This window comes from Elephantulus edwardii, unplaced genomic scaffold, assembly GCF_000299155.1.
Source record: "Elephantulus edwardii isolate Elephantulus edwardi_28Jun2011 unplaced genomic scaffold, EleEdw1.0 scaffold00219, whole genome shotgun sequence".
In the NCBI taxonomy this organism is placed as follows: Eukaryota; Metazoa; Chordata; class Mammalia; order Macroscelidea; family Macroscelididae; genus Elephantulus; species Elephantulus edwardii.
The window spans coordinates 304,193-322,822 of record NW_006399969.1 but is presented as its reverse complement, the minus strand read 5'-3'; the positions used below and the strand labels follow the sequence as shown (position 1 = coordinate 322,822).

At 39.8% G+C, this 18,630-nt stretch overlaps 1 protein-coding gene across 1 annotated transcript in view; it reads left to right on the top strand.

The window, feature by feature from the left end:
- LOC102872647 (chromosome unknown open reading frame, human C1orf101) overlaps positions 1-16,891 on the top strand; it is an 86,785-nt gene extending 69,894 nt beyond the window's left edge. Inside the window, exons 12-16 of the mRNA XM_006898074.1 lie at positions 4,034-4,133; positions 6,678-6,764; positions 11,082-11,239; positions 13,533-13,586; positions 16,735-16,891. Of these exons, the coding sequence (XP_006898136.1) occupies positions 4,034-4,133; positions 6,678-6,764; positions 11,082-11,239; positions 13,533-13,586; positions 16,735-16,891 (556 nt within the window). The remainder of the gene's footprint in view (positions 1-4,033; positions 4,134-6,677; positions 6,765-11,081; positions 11,240-13,532; positions 13,587-16,734) is intronic.
- The last annotated feature ends 1,739 nt before the right edge of the window (positions 16,892-18,630 follow it).

Sequence of the window (18,630 nt, the reverse complement as noted above, 5' to 3'; positions counted from 1 at the left end):
ATTGGCACAGGACAGAGCAGAGTTTAGGGCTATTGTACATAGGGTCGCTATGAGTCGCAAGTGACTCGACGGCACATAACAACAACAATAGATATAAGTCCCTTATCAGACATGCCATTACCAAATATTTTTTCCCAGTCTGTGGCTTCCCTTTTTACCCTGTTGGGAAAGCTTTTGGATGTGCATAAGGATTTTAATCTTAGAAGGCCCCATTCATCTATTTCACTCTCTCCTGTGTGTATGTTTTCCAGGACGCTTGGAAGACTCTTTATGTGTGAATTAGGGCATCTAGAGTTCTTCCAAACTTTTCTCTAATGAAGTTTATAGTCCTTGGGTTTAGTTAGTCCTATGTCTTAATCTACTTTGAGTTGGTTTTTGTGTACGGAGTGAGGTGTGGATCTTGCTTGAGTTTTCTACGGATAGTTATCCAATTTTGCCAACACTATTTGTTTAAAAAGCTGTCATTTCCCCCACTTAACTGATTTCATCTCCTCGTCAAAAATCAGTTGACCATAGGTAGATGGGCTGACTTATGGCTTCTCAATTCTACTCCATTGATCTATGTGTCTGTCATTGTACCAGTACCACGCTGTCTTGATCACCATGGGAGTGCAGTAGGATTTGAAATCAGGGAGTTAGATGCCTCCTACCTTGTTTCTCTTTTTAAGGAGTGCTTTGCTTAATTGGGGCCTCTTTCCATTCCAAATGATATTAGAGATTGCCTTTTCATCTCGTTGAAGAATCACAACTACTTCTGAGTAGCTCCAAGCCAAAGCCATTGCCCCCACTGACTACTACTAGTGACTTCAGACTAGCACTGTGTCCAGCAGGGGTTTCAATTACTATCATCTTGGAGGAATCCCTGAAGACACAAATGCGTAAATATTGGACTAACCAGGTGGTTGGTAAGAACCCGCCAAGAGAGCCCCAGAAGAAAGGCTTCTAAAAGGCCATGACCTTGAACTTCCTATGGACTCTGCACAGTTCTTCTGTGCAAGACACAGGGTCACCACTGGTTAGAATGGTCTTGACAGCTCAAGCTGATTGTTGCTGACTGTTTGGGAAAGAGGTTCCCAGGCTTTTTCTCTAGCACCACCTCCACCAGGAACCTTCAAGTCAGCCACCACCTAGCTCGGTGTGCATGTTTGACCGCTAACCTGTGGGAACAACATTGAAGATCTTCATGGTTTCTGGAAGCTATTGAGGACGGGAAGGAAACAGCTTCTCAACTCCCACTTTCTGACACTTGGCCTTTTTCTGCTCAGTTGGTGAGAGTTAAGGCAGAAGCTGCTTCTTATACAGAGCGTCGTGTGGTAGTAGGTCGTTCCAGCCTTGGCAAGACAAAGATAGCTGTAAGGTAAGTCCAAGTTCTTGGAAGCAAAGAAGGTGATGCTGCCTCGAAGAAGCCCTGGTGGTACTGTGGTTAAAGTGTTCAGATGAGATCCAGAAGGTCAGTGGTTCAAATCTACCACCACCACCACTCCCCACCCACACACACACACACACACACACACACAGATGAAAGATTTAAAAAAAATATTCTTCTAGAGCTTTATCTATGTCCTTAATTTTGTCTGTGGTTTCCTCCAATTTTCCATACTTTTCCTCAATCCTGTGAAGACACCTATTATTCTTCTGAAGTTCTTATCAGGAAGTAGTTCCAACATCCTTTCTTCCTTAGGAAGATTTACCAATTCTGTATTTTGATCACTGGTTTTGGTGACATTTTGTTCTGACTTTTTATGCAATTTGAGGTTGCCTGTTGCCTCCAGGATATTGTGGTGGAGTTGAGATTGTTATTTTTCATATTCTTTATTCTGTGGCAGCAGATAGGGTTCCTGTGTAACTATCTATCTACTCCTTGTTTGTGTGGTACAGTTGATTGTGAGGGTGGCTGGTGATGATTGCCACCTAATGCCAGTCAAGTAGAGTAAGCGTTAGTCCTAACTCTCATACAATGAATGGACATGTGAGTTCCAGTGTGCTTTGGAGCCTGCAGCAGTCATGGCACAGGACAAGAACCAGCAGTGACATGGAGGGGGGATGGTAGGCTGACTGAATGATATATGTTACAAGGGCTACTGAGCAAGTCAGTGGTCACCACAGCCTCTGAACCACTGTGGCTGCATATAGCAGGCCAGCTGGAGGGTGATGCAGGCACAACGTGAGATCAGCCTTGGGAGTAGCATGTGGCAGGCCCAGTGGTGGCCATGGCATGTAGGTTACTGAACTAGAGCTTTTCTCAGGGGTTATCCCACCAAGCAAGTCAATGTTCACTGAGTTCTCTGAACCAATGGCTTACTCTGAGTGCTAGATTTAAACTTGGAATGAGGCTGCCAAATGAACAAACAGGTACGTCTTAGAGAAAGTGCAACCAAAAATGGTTGGAAGGAGCTTCCTTACAGGATGGTGAAGTTCCATCATTCATACTTTGAGTATGTTGCTCGAAGGGGCTATTAATTGGATGGGCCATCGTTCTTGGAAAGGTGGAGGGTCAGTGAAAGAGGAAGACCTTCAATGAGATGGATTGACACAACAACTAATGCAAGGGACTTGAGTGTGTCAGTGATGGGAGGGATGGCACAGGATAGGACAGGCCTATTGTAATTAGGGCTACTGTAAGTTGTACTCAATGGTACACACATCACAACAACAATAAACTTGATCTCTGGAGGAGCCGACTGGAGCATGGGAGAATACTACCAGGTCAGATGGAAGATCCCTCTGTTGATCCCAGCAGTGGATAGGGAGGAAAGGAGGTCATTCCCATCCCTTTCCCTCATGTAAATCCACTGGAGACTGGTTGTTACAATTCTGGGTCTCTTCAGGGCTTCTGAGGGAACCTCAAAGCAGATGCATGGTGCTGGGCTCCTTCCCAGTCACCTGCTTTGTCTCTTCAGTTAGTGCTCTGAGGCGTTTTCTTCCTTCAGTCAGTGTCTGATTTCCCTCTTTATTGTTGTTGTTAGGTGCCATTGAGTTGAGTACAACTCATAGCAATGCCAAGAACAACAAACCTAGATCCTGCCCTATCCTGTGCCATCCTCATCGTCTCTAGCATGTCATTGTATCAATCTATCTTGTTAAGGATCTTCCCCTCTTTCTCTGACCCTCCACCTTTCTAAGCATGATGTGCCTTTCCAAATAGCCTTTGTAGCAACATGCCTAAAGTATGTGAGATGAAGCTTTGTCATCTTTGCCATGAAGGAGCAGTCTGACCGTACTTTCTCCTAGATATATCTGTTTGTTCTTTTGGCAGTCGATGGGAAGCTTCAGGATGCCAGGATCACTACCTATACCTGCTTTTCTTTGTTATTTGTGTCTTTGCTAGAGACTTGTTGTTTCCCCAGTCTACCTAGTTACCTGTCACATCGCAAGCTCTCTTAAATAGTCTTTTTGGCAATGAATGTGACACTGCTCCTGTTCAACTTGTCATTCTGCCATAGTAGACCATATGATTATTGTCTGGCCAGGATGACCCAAACCAGTCCGTTCTTATCCCTAGGATCTAGAACTTCAAGCATTCTACTGCACGTTTGACAGCTTCTAATTTTACTGCATTCATACTTTGTGTATTCCAAGTTCCAATTATGAATGGATGTGTACAACCATTCCTTCTCATTTTTAGTTTTGCCTCATAAACAAATAAAAGTCCCCAGAACTTTATTCTGTCTATGTGATTGTGTCCACTTTACTTTGAGGAGGCAGCTCTTATTCAGTTGCGTTTTGAAGTCTTCCAACCTGAGGGATTCTTCCAGCACTCTATCAAACAGTGCTCTGCAGCTATTCAGGAAGCTTTCACTTGCTGATTTTTCTGGTTTTGAATCAATAGGTCTTTCTAGTATCTGGAAATACCAATGGCATGACTCCAGGCAATACATTAACATCTGAACCACCACAGGATCAGAAAATGCCAGATGAGTGGTGGGTGTAAAACACAGGGTTTAAGCCCAAGACCACGTGTCTCAAAAGCTAGAGTTCTTAACTCTTTACCCTACACTAAACTGTTCTTTCATATGTTTGCTATTTCTTTCAGATTTAATGAAAATGGATTTGTTGAAGATATTAAAGTGAATTTCATAGTCTGGGAGATACATGGAAGGGATGACTACAGCTTTAATACTACAATGAGAAAAGTATGATATATTTGTATATAAATAGTATGCATATTTCTACTCTAAACCTAAGTTCATTTTTATGTAAGGAAACTCAAACCAGGAAGCAGCTATAGGTAGAGGGGGAAAAATCACTTCTGTAATACAGTCTGTGACTACTAGAGGAAGCTCTGGTGACATGTATTCATTTATGCAGAAAGAAAGACTTAAAAATCGTGAAAAATTAAGCAATGTTTATAGTAAAAACTTCAAACTCATTACCATCAAGATAGAACCAACTCATAGCTGACCCTCCATGGAGTCTTCAGAGGCTGTCAATCACATGAGAGGAGATCTTTCTCCTGTGGAATAGCTGATGGACTTGAACTACATGTTTTTGGGTTGGCAGTGCAACTCTCTCTCCACCAGGCCACCAGATAGGCCTATAAAGTCTCCCTGTTACATAGACCTGTAAAGGGAACATCAGCAGCTTTGAAAACAGCTTTACAGACCAACCAGCTGTTGTTGTTAGGTGCCATCAAACCATCTACCACTCATAGCTACCCTATGGATAACAAGTCAGGACCACACCATGTGCTTCACCATCATGATTATCATCGCCAAGTCCACTGTGGTGGTCACTATGTCAAGTCATCTCATTGAAGATCTTCTTATCTTTCACTGACTTCCACCTTTTCCAGCACGAAGTCCTTTTCCAAGGCCTGTTCCCTCCTGACAACAGGCCCAGAGTATAGGAGATAAAGTTTCACCATCCTTGCCTCTATGGAGCACTCTGCTTGCACTTCTTCCCAGAAAGATTTGCTTGACCTTCTGGCAGTGCATGGGATATTCAGTACTCTTTGCCAACACCACAATGCAAAGACCTCAATTCTTCTTCAGTCTTCTGTCATTCTACAGCTTTCAGATGCAGAAGAACCAATTGATAATATCATGGCTTAGATCAGGTGCACCTTTGTCTTTAAACTGACATCCTTGCTCTTTAGCACTTTAGAGGGCTCCCAGGCAGCAGATTCCCTCAGTGCAACTAGAACAATCAACTAGAAGTTACCACATCCCCAGAAACAGAGTTCAGAAGGCAAGAAGGGACAGGGAAGATGAGTAGATGGAAATAGGGAATTGAGGAGGAAATGGAAAGAAATTATAACTTACGTCACCAAACCAAATGCGTATGAATTGCTAAATGGGAAACTAATTTGCTCTGTAAACTTTCACCCAAACCATAGTAAATATTTTTAAAAAATGAACAACTTGACTATAAATCTGCTATAAAGTAAGTTTCAAAATACATAAAGGGATTGAAATTAGAGTATATTGTCTGACTTGAAATCAATAATAAAGATAATGAAGTAATCTCCATAGAGATGAAATAACCCATAAAGTGAACAGGAAATCACAACTAAGTAAGAAACTATCTTGAAGTGAAGAATAATTAAAATATCAAATGGCAAAACTCCTAAGACACAGCTAAAATTGCAAGTTTATATGTATAAGTTAGAAAAGAAGATTGGAAAAAAATACTAAGCTAAGAGGTTTAATTAAAAAGTTAAATAAAAAAAAGATAAAGGAAATAACCAAGTTGGACACAAAAGTGAAATAAGTATGTAGCGTAGAGAGTGTTCACAATGCAGGAGTTGTTCTTTGATTATTGGTGAGGAAAGGGGAAGAAATTGGCCCTTTCAAAAGATTATTACAATTGACAGAGAAAGAAAAATAGAGAAAGAGATATTAATAATCAATATTAAGAATGTTGAAGGGGATCTCACTATAGATCATATAAACATTTAAAATATAATAAAGGCTACATAAACAAATTTATGCAACCCATTTTGACAAAGAACAAATAGGTAAGGAACCAAGGACGAGGATTGGGGAGGTGGAAATAGAACTGAAGGACAACTTGACCTCAGCCTCATACAAAATATTTCTAAGGACTAGAGAAAAGCACCTTACCACTAATTTTATGAACCCAAGAGGACCATGGTTCTAACACCTGATGTGGACCTTAAAGGAAAAGAAAATTATGACCCAATCTCACTCGTGAACATACATACAAAACACTTAAGCAAAATGTTAGCAAATAAATTTCAGCAAAGTATTAGAGAGAAATACACCCAAACAAAGTTTTGTTTGTTTCAAAAGAAACTGGGAACCTAGTGCCAACTCAAAGGCTCGTGGTTCAATTCCATCAGCTGCTTCATGAGACAAAGATGGGCAGTCTCCTCTCATGTAATTTACTGCCTCTGAAAACCCACTGGAGAGTCAGCTATGAGTTGGTTCTGACTTAACGGTATATGGCCACAACCACATGCCATATCGTTTCTGGAGCTCTTCGTAACATGGCAAAATAAGAAAAGTAAATAAAATGCACGAGGATTGTGAAAGATGAAATAAAGCTCTCCTGTCCACCCCAGATGACAGTGTGATTGTCTGTATAAAAACTCTAGAATGAATGACTCTGTTCTCTCAACCCACTATATACCAGCAAAGGTTTAAATAATAAATTTTCAATAAATAAGTTGATGGACAAGACCTCCATGTGTACACATATACCCTATTTTTTCACAGAGTGGCTGTTTAAACGAAGCACAGACTTGGAAGTCCATGACTGAGCTGAACAAACACCTCCCATTAGAGCAGGCCTGGGGGCCTGAGGTGAGAAATCAATCTGTGTGCTGCCTATTGATAGTCATTCATTTAGCATTTAAACAGTTACCAGGGATGAGAGAGAGGGGGACAAGGGGTAAAAATGAATGGATTAACGGGGTGAAGGTAAAGGTAATATAAAATACAGGGTTGATCAGATAGCATCGTTAATTACCTTAGTCAGTTACAATTCATTATATAGCACAAAATGAGTATGAATGATAAGAAGAAAAACCAATATTCTTTATAAACTTTCTCTCAAACACAAAATTTTACAAACCAAGTAATTTAGAATTTCAATATTAACAGAAACTTGATGAAAATCTGTTTGAATTTAAATTTGGTTTTTTATCAAAGTTTTTCTTTCTATTGGATTATATTATGATTTCAGAAACTCTTGGTCTTCATCTTTGTTTCTCTTCTATCTTCTGCTGATCCTGTGCTCCTAACAATTTTGTTTACATTTTCTCTGCTGAAAACCTGTGATTGCAGATTATTCAAGATCTTGAACATCTGGTAAACAAACTAGTGCGTAGAGAATAGGTCTTTAAAGAGTATCTGAAGTTTTCATTGTATTAGAACTGAAAGATCATTTCTTAATGCCAGTTGTCAGTCCCATATGGCTTTTTTTCTTTTTTCTTTAATTAATTTTAATGAAAGTTTACAGAGATTTAGGGTTGCACCTTTCTCCCTACCCACCCCTTCCCCCCAATTCACTCTTCTGCTTGAAAAAGAAAAATTATTTCATTGTTATACAATCCCTCCCCCCAAGTCCACTCCGCTGTTCAGCCTTCATTCTACACTCCTGTAATGACAATTATACCCAATCATCTATCCCTTTTTAACAGTTCTCTCCCGAAACCCACAGCGTGCCTTTTCAGCAGGAAGTAGCTAAGAGAATACGCCATCCCCTTTTCCTTATGACTCAGGGTGAAGTCTCTCTCAGGGAGGAGTGATAGGGAATGGCAAAGGACACACTGACAAAGAAGATTAATCAGAACTGGCTTTGACAAGCACTGTGACATTTGGACAAGAACAAACTGGGAGGAGGGCAGAGAGAATGGTGCAACAATGAATGAATGGAAACCCAAAATTTCTGTAAATGTTTATGAAAATTAATAAAATATAATTATAGAAAAAAAGAAGAAAAAAAAAACAGTTCTCTCCCTCATCTGTTTCAATGCCGTACACATCATGCCTCCTCTCTTTCTCAATATCCCCCCACCCCGATGTCAGTCCAGTTTTACAACAGTGGCACTATGCAATATTTTCCCTTTTGTGACCGAGATATTTCACTCAGCATAATGTCCTCCTTGGTCACCCATTTTGCATATTTCATGAGGTCCTTGTTTCCCATATGGGTTTTAATTACTTTCTAGTATTGAATTTTCTTGAAGTTTGTTTCTTTTGTATGGATAATCAAATCCTATCTTATGGGAAAAAAAGAATATTTTATAAGGAACTTCAGTCATAAGATGTATGCTCAATAAGGAAATGTCACTTCCATGTAGAAATCCATGCTGATTAAAACAAGAAAATTACACACACACACACACACACACACAAATGGTATGTGCAGTCCTCTGTATTCCCAAGTTAAAAACTCTACTTTCTACTCACTGTTTTTTCACTTACATAACCCTATTATAACAATCTTCTGAACAATCCTTCAAGCAAACATAATCTTCCACCTATTAATTCTACCACCCTCACCCCATTCTAAATTCTCTTTTCCTTCCTAATTCAGTTTCCAATAATTCTGTAACCACTCCAGATATTACTGTACTTATATACAGAGGAGTCCTAGTGGAGCAAGCAGGCTGCTAATTGAAAGGCTGTTCACCAACGACGAGTCTTCAGGACAAAGACGAGACCATCTGCTTCCACAGAGATTTACAGCCTTGCAAACAATAAAGTCCTTTGCTCCACGGCCTCTTCTGAATCCTGCTTGAATTTCTGGCTGTTGATGTACTTACTGCTCCTATCATTTTTCTTTTTTTCTAATTTGTGAAGTATTTTGTTTTATTCGGATTTGCATTCAGCACTAATGGATGAAACAGTGGAAAACAAACAAACAAAAAACCAACCCAACATATTTCTCTGGAAAAATCTGCTCCAAAAGATGTCTTTAAAGTGTTAAGAAGCAAAGATGCTATTTTTTTAGGAGTGAGGTGTGGCTGATTCAGGCCATGGCATTCTCAATCACCTGTGAAAGCTAGGTGATTAGCTTCTTTAAATCAAAGAAGGAAGGAATAATGAATGCATTTGAATTATGCCATTGGCTAGATAAATGTTCAAATCCAGCAGTATCTCTGTGGGTGAAAGATGGGGTCATCTCTTCCCATGCATTTGTTATTGTTGTTGTTGTTGTTGTTAAGTGCTGTCGTGTTGAGTAGGGCCCATAGCAACCCTATGAACCACAGCTCTGAACCCTGTCCTGACCTGTGCCATCCTCAAAGGATTTGATTCACAGCCTCTGAAAACTCGCTGGAAGGTCAGCTCTGTGTTACAACTGACTCGTTGGCAATAATTTGAATTGACAGACCATCTAATCAACAAAACAGATGAAATCACTTGGCTCTCTTTCTCTGTAGATTACATGATTAGCCAAAGCAAAGTGAGAGGAACGTGTCTGGAAACAAACTGTACAGTAGGGATTACAGTTGGTGTAATTTGAGCTTTTACGCAAAGACTGACTTTTCCAGCCTTCTTAAGTAGATGCAAAAGAGGACATTCCAATGTCATCTTAAGATTTAGAGACCCTGAGAGAACTCAAACAAAAATGAGGCAATATCAAATCCTTCCAAACTTGATTTACAAGAAAATCTGTTCTAATTATTGTTGTTAGAGTCCAGTGAGACATTTTCTACTTGCGAAGATTGTGAAAGAAATATCTCTAGTTAGGTTAAACAAAAAACAAACAATAAACAAAACACACCAACAAAACTCACAAAGTATGCGATACATAAAAATCCAGATATAAACAAAGTGTCCCACAAGTTTCTTGTGTCCTTCCCATGAACAGCCCGCCACCTGGCAGGAGTGCAGGAGGAGCCTGCTCTAGAGACTCCGAAAGCCAGCATGATCCGGGAGGTCATTTCATTTCCTTAGTTTTTAACAAAGGTTATTTCTAAATTAGAAGCTCGTTACATCTGTACTTTTTTTAAAAAAATGAGACAGGGAAGTTTTTGCATAACCAAGCAAACATAAACGACGACAACAAAACCCACAAAAATCCCATTGCTGGTGAGTGCTGAGTTGGTTCCAACTCATAGCAACACTACAGGACAGAATAAAACTGCTCTGTCCTACGGCTGTAAATCTTTATGGAAGCAGACAGTGACATCTTTCTCCTGCAGAGCAACCAGAAGGTTGAAACACTAACCTTTTCGTTAGCAGCCAAGCACTTTAACTACTGTACCACCAGGGAATCCTACAAGTGGGCTGGGACACAGGGAATGGTGCACGGATGAGTATTTCTCTTAGTTTGCATCCTGTGACCTACCAAAGTCTCATCATGGAAATAGGGATAAATAAAAACCATGCTGGGAGGGTGATAGCTCAGAGAGAAACCAGTTTGACTTGAAAGATTTAGAATAGCTTCTGTCTCAAATTGAGCATCCTTGGGAGGATTTCATCTTTGTTGATTTTTTAAAAAAAAAAAAGATACCTTTGAGCCATGGTGAAGAAGTCAGCAGGGAGCAGTGCTGCTAACTCCAAGGTGACGCCTCTCTGGTGGGAAAATCCTCTGCCAGCAGCTCCATGGGAGAAAGATAGACAATCTCCTCCCCTGAAAGTGACAGCTGCCAAAAATTCTCTGGAGGGTCAGTCATGGGTAGGTTCTTACTTGAAGGCAATGAGTTGAGTTGATAGCCTGACATACTCTTAGGTTCCTAATTTGTTACTGTTTACAAAATAAGAATAATACAAGCATTTGCTTTCACTAAGCTATACTTTTCATCAGGTTCTAAACTCCTATATCGCTTAATGGTGGTAGGTATTGTGTAATAGTGTCAGAACTCATAGCTGACCCTCCAGTGGGCTTTCAGAGGTAGTGAATCACCCAGGATGGAATGCCATAAAGCTGTTAATTCAAACCAGATGCCTGTGGGTTGGCAGTGCAATACCTTACCCACTAGGCAACCAGAGCTCCCTTTAATGGCAGAACACTAACAGGACACTCTACCATCTAGACTAGATGGGACATCAATTTTTCACATTACATCTGTAAATTATTTGTAGCAAAATGTTAGAAAGGGCAATTTTGTTTGTTATGGTCAGAATACTATGTATGTACTAAAGGATCTTTTTCTGTTTCCTGTTCAGAATTATAAGCCCTGTTTTTCTTATGCTATTGGAAAACCAGGAGACTTGAATCAACCATATGAGATAATCAACCAGTCTAATTATAATCATATAATTTGGCCCTTGGACCATTCTGGAATGTATGTGTTTGGTGTGAAGATCCTCGATCCAAACTATAGGTGAATATAAATGTTTTATATTAGTAATGACTACTTACTTTATTACATTTAGAATAGTTATAGTTATGATGTGCTGCCAAGTTGTAACCCCCTCATACCTGACCTTCCACTGGGTTTTTAGAGGTTATAAGTATCACCGGAAATTGCTCACATTTCTCCCACATGGCAGCTGGTGGATGTGAACTTCCTGTCTTTGGGTTGACAACTCAACTCCTTACCACTAGCCACCAAACACATTTAGCACTACTTCCACAAAGTTACAGTCTTGTTTTGTTTTGTTTTTTTTTATTTAACCTGATGTCACCCAGATATCCCTACGATGCTATTTCTATTATTTACCTGTTTCCTTTTTGTCTGGTAGCAGTTACACTAATTACAAACATCCTATGATGGTGGGAGATAGGATTTTATATTGAATACTAATCCATCTTCTTTACATTCTAAGTACTTTTGTACTCAACACAAATAAATAAATATAATTAAAAATAAATATAAGCAAAACCTGACACTTTGAGGTGCATGTGATTGAGCTGGGCAGAGGAAGAAGGGTGAAAATCAGAGCAAAAATAGAAGCAGTATTTTTTCAAAAATAATCCTATGTGTGATTGATGGGCACAGGAATAATTCAGAAATGAAATCAAGTAATGAAGTTGTGAGCAGCAGAACTTTGCCTTGAGAATATGGAACGCTAAAATATACATTGCTGGAAGACATATGCATCAGATTAGTTAAGAGACTTTTTAAAACCTTTTTTCATTATTGTAAAGGATAATTGATGATTTAAAACAAAAGTAGTAACAAAACATGGAGTTTGTAACATACGTGGGTACAGAATCTTGTATTATTATTACTACTTGGGCCTAGTGGCATATTATTTATATATCACTTCCACACACTGGATTGGCCTGAGATTCTCATTTCAGTCCTCATTTTCTCTCTATCACCTACACAATTTAGGAGCTCTGTTGGCAGGGTCTCTGTGGATTTGCACAGATAACCCAAAGGTCGTGCCCCCTCCAGGTTCGAATCCATCAGTGACTCCGTGGGAGAGAGGTGGGCACTCTCCTTCCATGCCATTTACAGCCCCTGAAATCCCAGGGGAGTGTCAGCCACAAGTCAGTTCTGACAGAACAAGGAATACTGAGCTGAGCCATGCAGCTACTAGTATCTTGGTTAGTGTCTTGGAGCCTATTGCTCTATCTATAAAATAAGTCAATCAATAGTACCTACCTTATAAGGTTGTAATGAGGATTAAGTGAAGCCTTGGGTTGTTCTTAAGTTAGCTGGGCAGATGGAAAACTCGTAATAAAACTAAGGTTTGGGTGGTTTTTCTCTGCCTTCTCTTTTCTTACATGAAGGTGGTGAAACCATATCATAAATGTTAGTTTAGCTATGTCCTACAGACAACATGCTGGATTAGAAATACTCGGCAACATAAGAAATGATAATGCTGTTCTTATGTGTGTTCACCCCTGTAGTTGTTGTTGTTGTGTGCCATCAAGTTGCCATCACTGAGAGCTGACCCTCGAGGCAGCAGGTTTTCATAGACTGTAAATGGCATGGGAGGAGATTGCCCATCTTTGTCCCACAGAACAGCTGGTGCATCTGAACCGCATGCCTTCAGGTTGGCCAAGCAACTCCTCACCACAAGGCCACCACAGCTTCCTAAAAAATAGAATCTAGTTCCCTATTTCAGTGGTTCCTCATACTCTGCAGCTCCTTGAATGAGCCAACAGGCTCTGGGAGCAAATAGTCCTGAATCCTATCCAAGCACTGCTCTGTACAACTGTGACAACTTTGCCAATTTGCTTAACCCACCTGAGCCCGTCTCCTCACCCTAAAGGAAGCAGTGCTTAGACAATTAGCTAAGATCATGCATATATTTAGCACACTGTCTGGCACATAATAAATGCTCACTTAGTATTAATTTTTAATAAGCATAAATGCTGATTAAGTGTTGGCTGTTTAATGCTCCTATCAATAGTTATTATTGCTCATTATTATTAGTATCATCATCATCACTGGGCCGCTGTAGCCACAGCAACATGATGGAAAGTTTTTAGTAGGACAATGGATCATTCAAGTAGCACTTTAGTGAAACCACCCCAGCTGTTTATCAATCCTATCTCTTCTCAGCAAAGTACTCCTTCACTAAAAGCAGCTTTTCATTACATATTATTTCATTGTTACCAGGGAGAACACTGGGGCTTGGGGTTTGGTTTTTAGCACAATGAGCTTAACATAATCTTTAATCAGGGTTGTGGGGGTTTTTTTTTCTTTTCCTCATTTACAGCTTCTGTAATCTAACAACTATATTTGCAATAGAGACCTTTGGATTTGTTCCCAGGTAATGCCCCTTTCCTAACTGGGATCAGCAAGGGAAATCCCAAAAGATAATAGGTGCAATTGAGAAAGAAAAGTACCCCTCCTTGAATCTTTCAAAAATGTAGCCCTGGTAATGGATGTTAGGGCCCCCAGCTGAAGTCCTATCACACAAAATAATATTGTATAGGATATTGATGGGCAATGTGTTGTAGTGTGTCAGGAAGTGTGAAGATGGCACAGGACGGAACAGGGCTCAGATCTTTTGTTCATAGGGTCACTATGAGTCATACTAGACTTTATGGCACCGAAAAACAACATCATAATGGAAACAAGAGAGCTCAGGCGGCTTACTGATAAGGAGTGGCACCACCAACCCCAAAGTGGGCAGTTTGGGTCCACCAGCTGCTTTGAGAAGAAAGACAGGCAATCTCCTCTGTGTGATTTACAGCTGAGTTGGTCCCAACTCAATGGCACATAGCAGTATAATAGAAATGAGCATTGAAAACAAAAATGAAGCACTCATTTCATAAAATCTATATTTGAGGCTTTCCCCCCCACTTCATTTTGCTTTCTATGAAATCTCTGTTCCCCAAATAACAGGAACTTGCTGTTTCCTCCAGCCCTTAACACATCTGCCCTCTATTTGACATCTTGAAAGTAGCATGTGTCTAATACTGGGCTAGGAGAGCAACTCACTGCAGACTACACTACGGAGTTCCTCAAACTTTCATGTTGTTGTTGTTAGGTGTTGTCGAATCAAGTGTGACCCTACGAACAACAGATCTGAACCGTGCCCTATCCTGTGCCATCCTCAGCATCTGACCCACTTGAGCTGATTGCTGCTGTCTCTGGTCACTCCTTCCAGAGTACCCAATTCTGTTAGGATAGTGCTAGCAGTCCTTGGAATGAAGCCTCATTTCTCCCTAGGCTGTAAACATGCTCCTCATAAGCCCCTTCATCTCATTTTGCTGTCTGAATCACCAGTCAGTTCTTAACTTGCAATCAAAAGACAGATCCTTGTGAATCCATTGAGAATCTATGTGATATGAATCGATAGGTGCAATTCCTTAGGGACAGGGCTAAAATATATATATATCTCAAAGGCATTTATAAATATTAATAGCAAGTTAATATTATAACTATTAATGTAACTGTTAATATAAAGATTGACAACTTTAAAAAACATTTTATTAGTTTGAATACAATCATATATATACCATGCTTTGTACATGTACTTTGTGTTTTCTACACTCATCCACCTCATTCTATTTTATATAATTGCTATTGCTCTGTGCCTATTAGCACTCCGGCTTTTCAAGCCCCCATTAAACTCTCCCCTTTACTTTGCCCCCCTCCACATGCTAAGCTCTGCTATCACAGTGATTTTTCCCCCTTCCCCCTTTTCTGCCCCTCTTCTCTCCTTTCTCTTTTGAACATTTATATGTGTCTTACTCAGTTATCCTCCTATTTTCACAATAATGGCCTTAGGCAATATTGGTCCTGATGTAACTGAGCTATTTCTCTCAGTAAAATGCTCAAAATTCTCTATAGTCCCTCCCAAGCTACATAGAAAATTATGAAATTGTTACTCCCTAACACCAACTGGTTTATATGTTGATGATTCCCAAGTTCATAACTGTGAGCCAGATATCTCTCCTCACCACACTCATATATTCACTTTGATCTGCTCTCACCTACCCCAAATTCACTATGTCAGGAACTGAATCAAGCACATTCACATGCCCCGTCCAGAAAACGACTCATTCCTCAAAGCATGGTAGCTAACATGACAGGCACCTTATATTCCTTTGTGTTTCTCAAACCCCACACCTGAACAATCACCAACCCAGACTAATTACTTTTGTTTGATTGTTTCATTTTAGTGAAGGTTTACAAAAAAGATTGGCTTTCATTCATTCATTCATGTGTGCACACTTTCTTCCATTCCCCTCCCCCAATTTCCCTTGTAATGTTTGTCCAGTCATAGGCTATTAATTGCAATACACATAGTTTCTAACCATCCATTCCTTTCAAGTTGATGTTCATTTCACTCATTCTATTGCAATGTCCATCATCTGTCCATTCTTTTCCCTCTCCTCTCCTTTACCCTATTATTACAGTAGTGTGGTATTTTTTCCCTTCTAATTCTATTTTGTGGGAGAAGGACAGACAATCCTATCCTATGCTGTTTACTGCCTCTGAAAACCCACTGGTGGATCAGCTATAAGTTGGTACCAACTGGATGGCACAAAACAATTATATTTTAGACCTCTCTACTCGCCTTCATTTCTTCAGCCACTTCTTTAGTTATGACCCTCATCACAGCTTATCCAGAGCAGTACTAAGAAATGTTCTTAATTGGTCTTGCTGCCTCCATTAATGCTCACTTTTATCCATTTTTCAACTATAATTCTATCATCTTTCTAAAATATAAATCCTACATCTCTCCTCTAGCTTTTAGGGCTAAAATTCTTTCTGCAATTTGAGATAAAATATCTTTGCCATCTGACCTTTGTCCACCTACTGTTCCTCATCTCTGAGAGCTCTGCATTGTGCCTGAGCTATAGCCCCACTGGAATGGTTTTTGTTCCAGATAGACACCTATGGCCAACTTCTACCCAATTTTCCGTGTTTAGTTCCAGGGTCACAACTTCTGGAATGCTTTCTTTGCTGTTCTTCAATGCTCAGCACTGAGAGAACTTTGTTTACTTCTCTTATCTTTTCCACATGCTTTTCCTCCCTGGCCAGCCTGAGGATATACATAATGGCTTACGTGTTCATGTTCCCGGCAATAGCATGTTTGCAACTGATCTACAGCTGACCTTCCAGTGGGTTTTCAGAGATAATAAATAACACAGGCGATGATTACCCATCTTTCTCCCATAGAGCAGCTGGTAGATTTGAACCACGTACTTTGTTTTGGCAATGCAATTTCCCTACCACTAAGCCACTAGAGTTTCCTTTGCCAATAGCATTTTGTTGTATAGCATCGCATTGGAACCAACCCATAGCTGAACCCTTTTTGAGTTTTCAGAGGCAGTTTATTGCATGGGAGAAGACTGCCAATCTTCAGTAGCATAGTAGCTAGCTATTCAGAAATTATTTGAATAAATAAATTAACAACCAATATGTGAGCAATAACTTCTAATGACCTTTTCCCTTTATTTCAGGCCAAGTGGTTATGTGGTAGCTTCTTTTCTTTTTATCCTAATGCTACTATTCTTCAGCATTCTGGTTTTGAGCTACTTCAAGTACATAAAGATTTATAGACAATATCTTCATGAGCCTCTACAAATAAATAGAAGAAAACAAAAGAAAAAAATGTAGGGCATCTTAAAGGGGCCTTATGGATATACTTATGTAGAGGGAGTGTCTTTATTTCCTTATGTTGAATGCCTTTGACAGGCAAATAATAAGTATTTATTCCTAGTAAGTACCATAAAAGCCAAGATTTGAAAGATGTTTCCAGTTACTCTAAAGAAGAATGTTGGATATATGTATATATTGAGTGTAAATTGTGAAATTAATATGTTGCACCACTCTTAAAGTGACTGTAAAAACTCTTCACAAGGCATTTAAAAAATTAAATATGGCTATTGAAATCCTTCCTGAGAGTAAAAGTAAATTTTTAAAAATGTGTAAATGTCAAGTTCATGTGAAATATTGTATCTATGGTCAATTTATGTATCAAATACTTACAGAGGTGTGTGTGTTTAAATTATCTATCATCTACTCCAAACACTTTAGAAGTTTTCTAATACTAGATGCATATTCATATGTGTCTGAGAGAAGATTCACATTTATACAAATCTACTTATTATGAAAATGCTTATAAAATTGAGTTTTAAAATTCCACTCTAAGACTCAAAATAAGTATCTCAGTTTGTTCAAACTTTATCAGAAATTCCAAAATAATTAGTTTTTGTGTATACATTGAAGCTCAACATCAAGAAACAAAGAGTCTCACTACTGTGCCATTTGGCAGCACCGTGATAGATGGAGAAGAGATTGATGTTATTAAAAATTTCAGCTCATGCAGTTCCACAATTAACATTCTTGGCACCAGCTGTCAAAGAATCAAAAGATGAACTGCATTAGGAAAATCTGCTGTCAGGGACCTTCCCAGAGTGCTGAAGAGCAATGATGTCAGCCTAGAGACTAAGGTGCACCTGATCCAGGCCATGGTCTTTGCAATTATTTACTATGCATCAGAAAGCTGAACAATTATTAAGGATTATAAAAGAATAAGAATTGATGTCTTTGAGTTGTGGTGCTGGAGAAGAGTCTTGAACATCCCATGGACTGTCAAGAGAACAAACAGTTCTGTTCTGGAGAAGGTGAAGCCACGTTGCTCTCTGGAGGCAAGGATTTTGAAGCTCTGTCTCACATACTTTGGGCACATCATGAGGAGGGATCAGTCCCAAGAGAAAGGACATCATGCTTGGAAGGGTGAAGTTAGCACAGGAGAGGAAGATCTTGGATGAGATAGATTGACACAGTGACTAAGGTAATGGGGGTGGGTGTGTTGGAGACAGTGAGACTGGATCAGGAAAGGGCAGAGTTCAGAGCTACTGTGCACAGAGTTACTGAGTGTCACGAGTGACACGACAGCACATAACAACAATAGTCAGGGAGGCCACTCTGTTAGCATAGTCCATAAGGAGTCTTGCTGCCAACCCAAAGGCAGCACCTCTCTGGTGGTTAAATCCACCCGTGTCTCCACAGGAGAAAAATGAGCAGTTTCCTCCTGTCCAATACATAGTCTTGGAAATCTGTTGGAGGATCAACTACAAGTTGGATGTGACTCTAGAGCAATGAGAGAGATTTCTGGAGGCAATAGATTCCATATCTAAAGATATATTCTGGCTTAGTTGCTGGGTAACATGGAAGGCTACTTACTATAACTGGGGTCCAGAATCAGAAAGAAGTTAGCCAGCATTCTGGTCATGAAGCAATCAGCCCTACGGCTTGTGCTTGTGTCACAGTATCAGATGTAGAATGGAGCTGTGGTGAGCTGCAGTGAGAGGATCATGCAGATCACTGAGACTCTGGCAGAAGGCCATTTC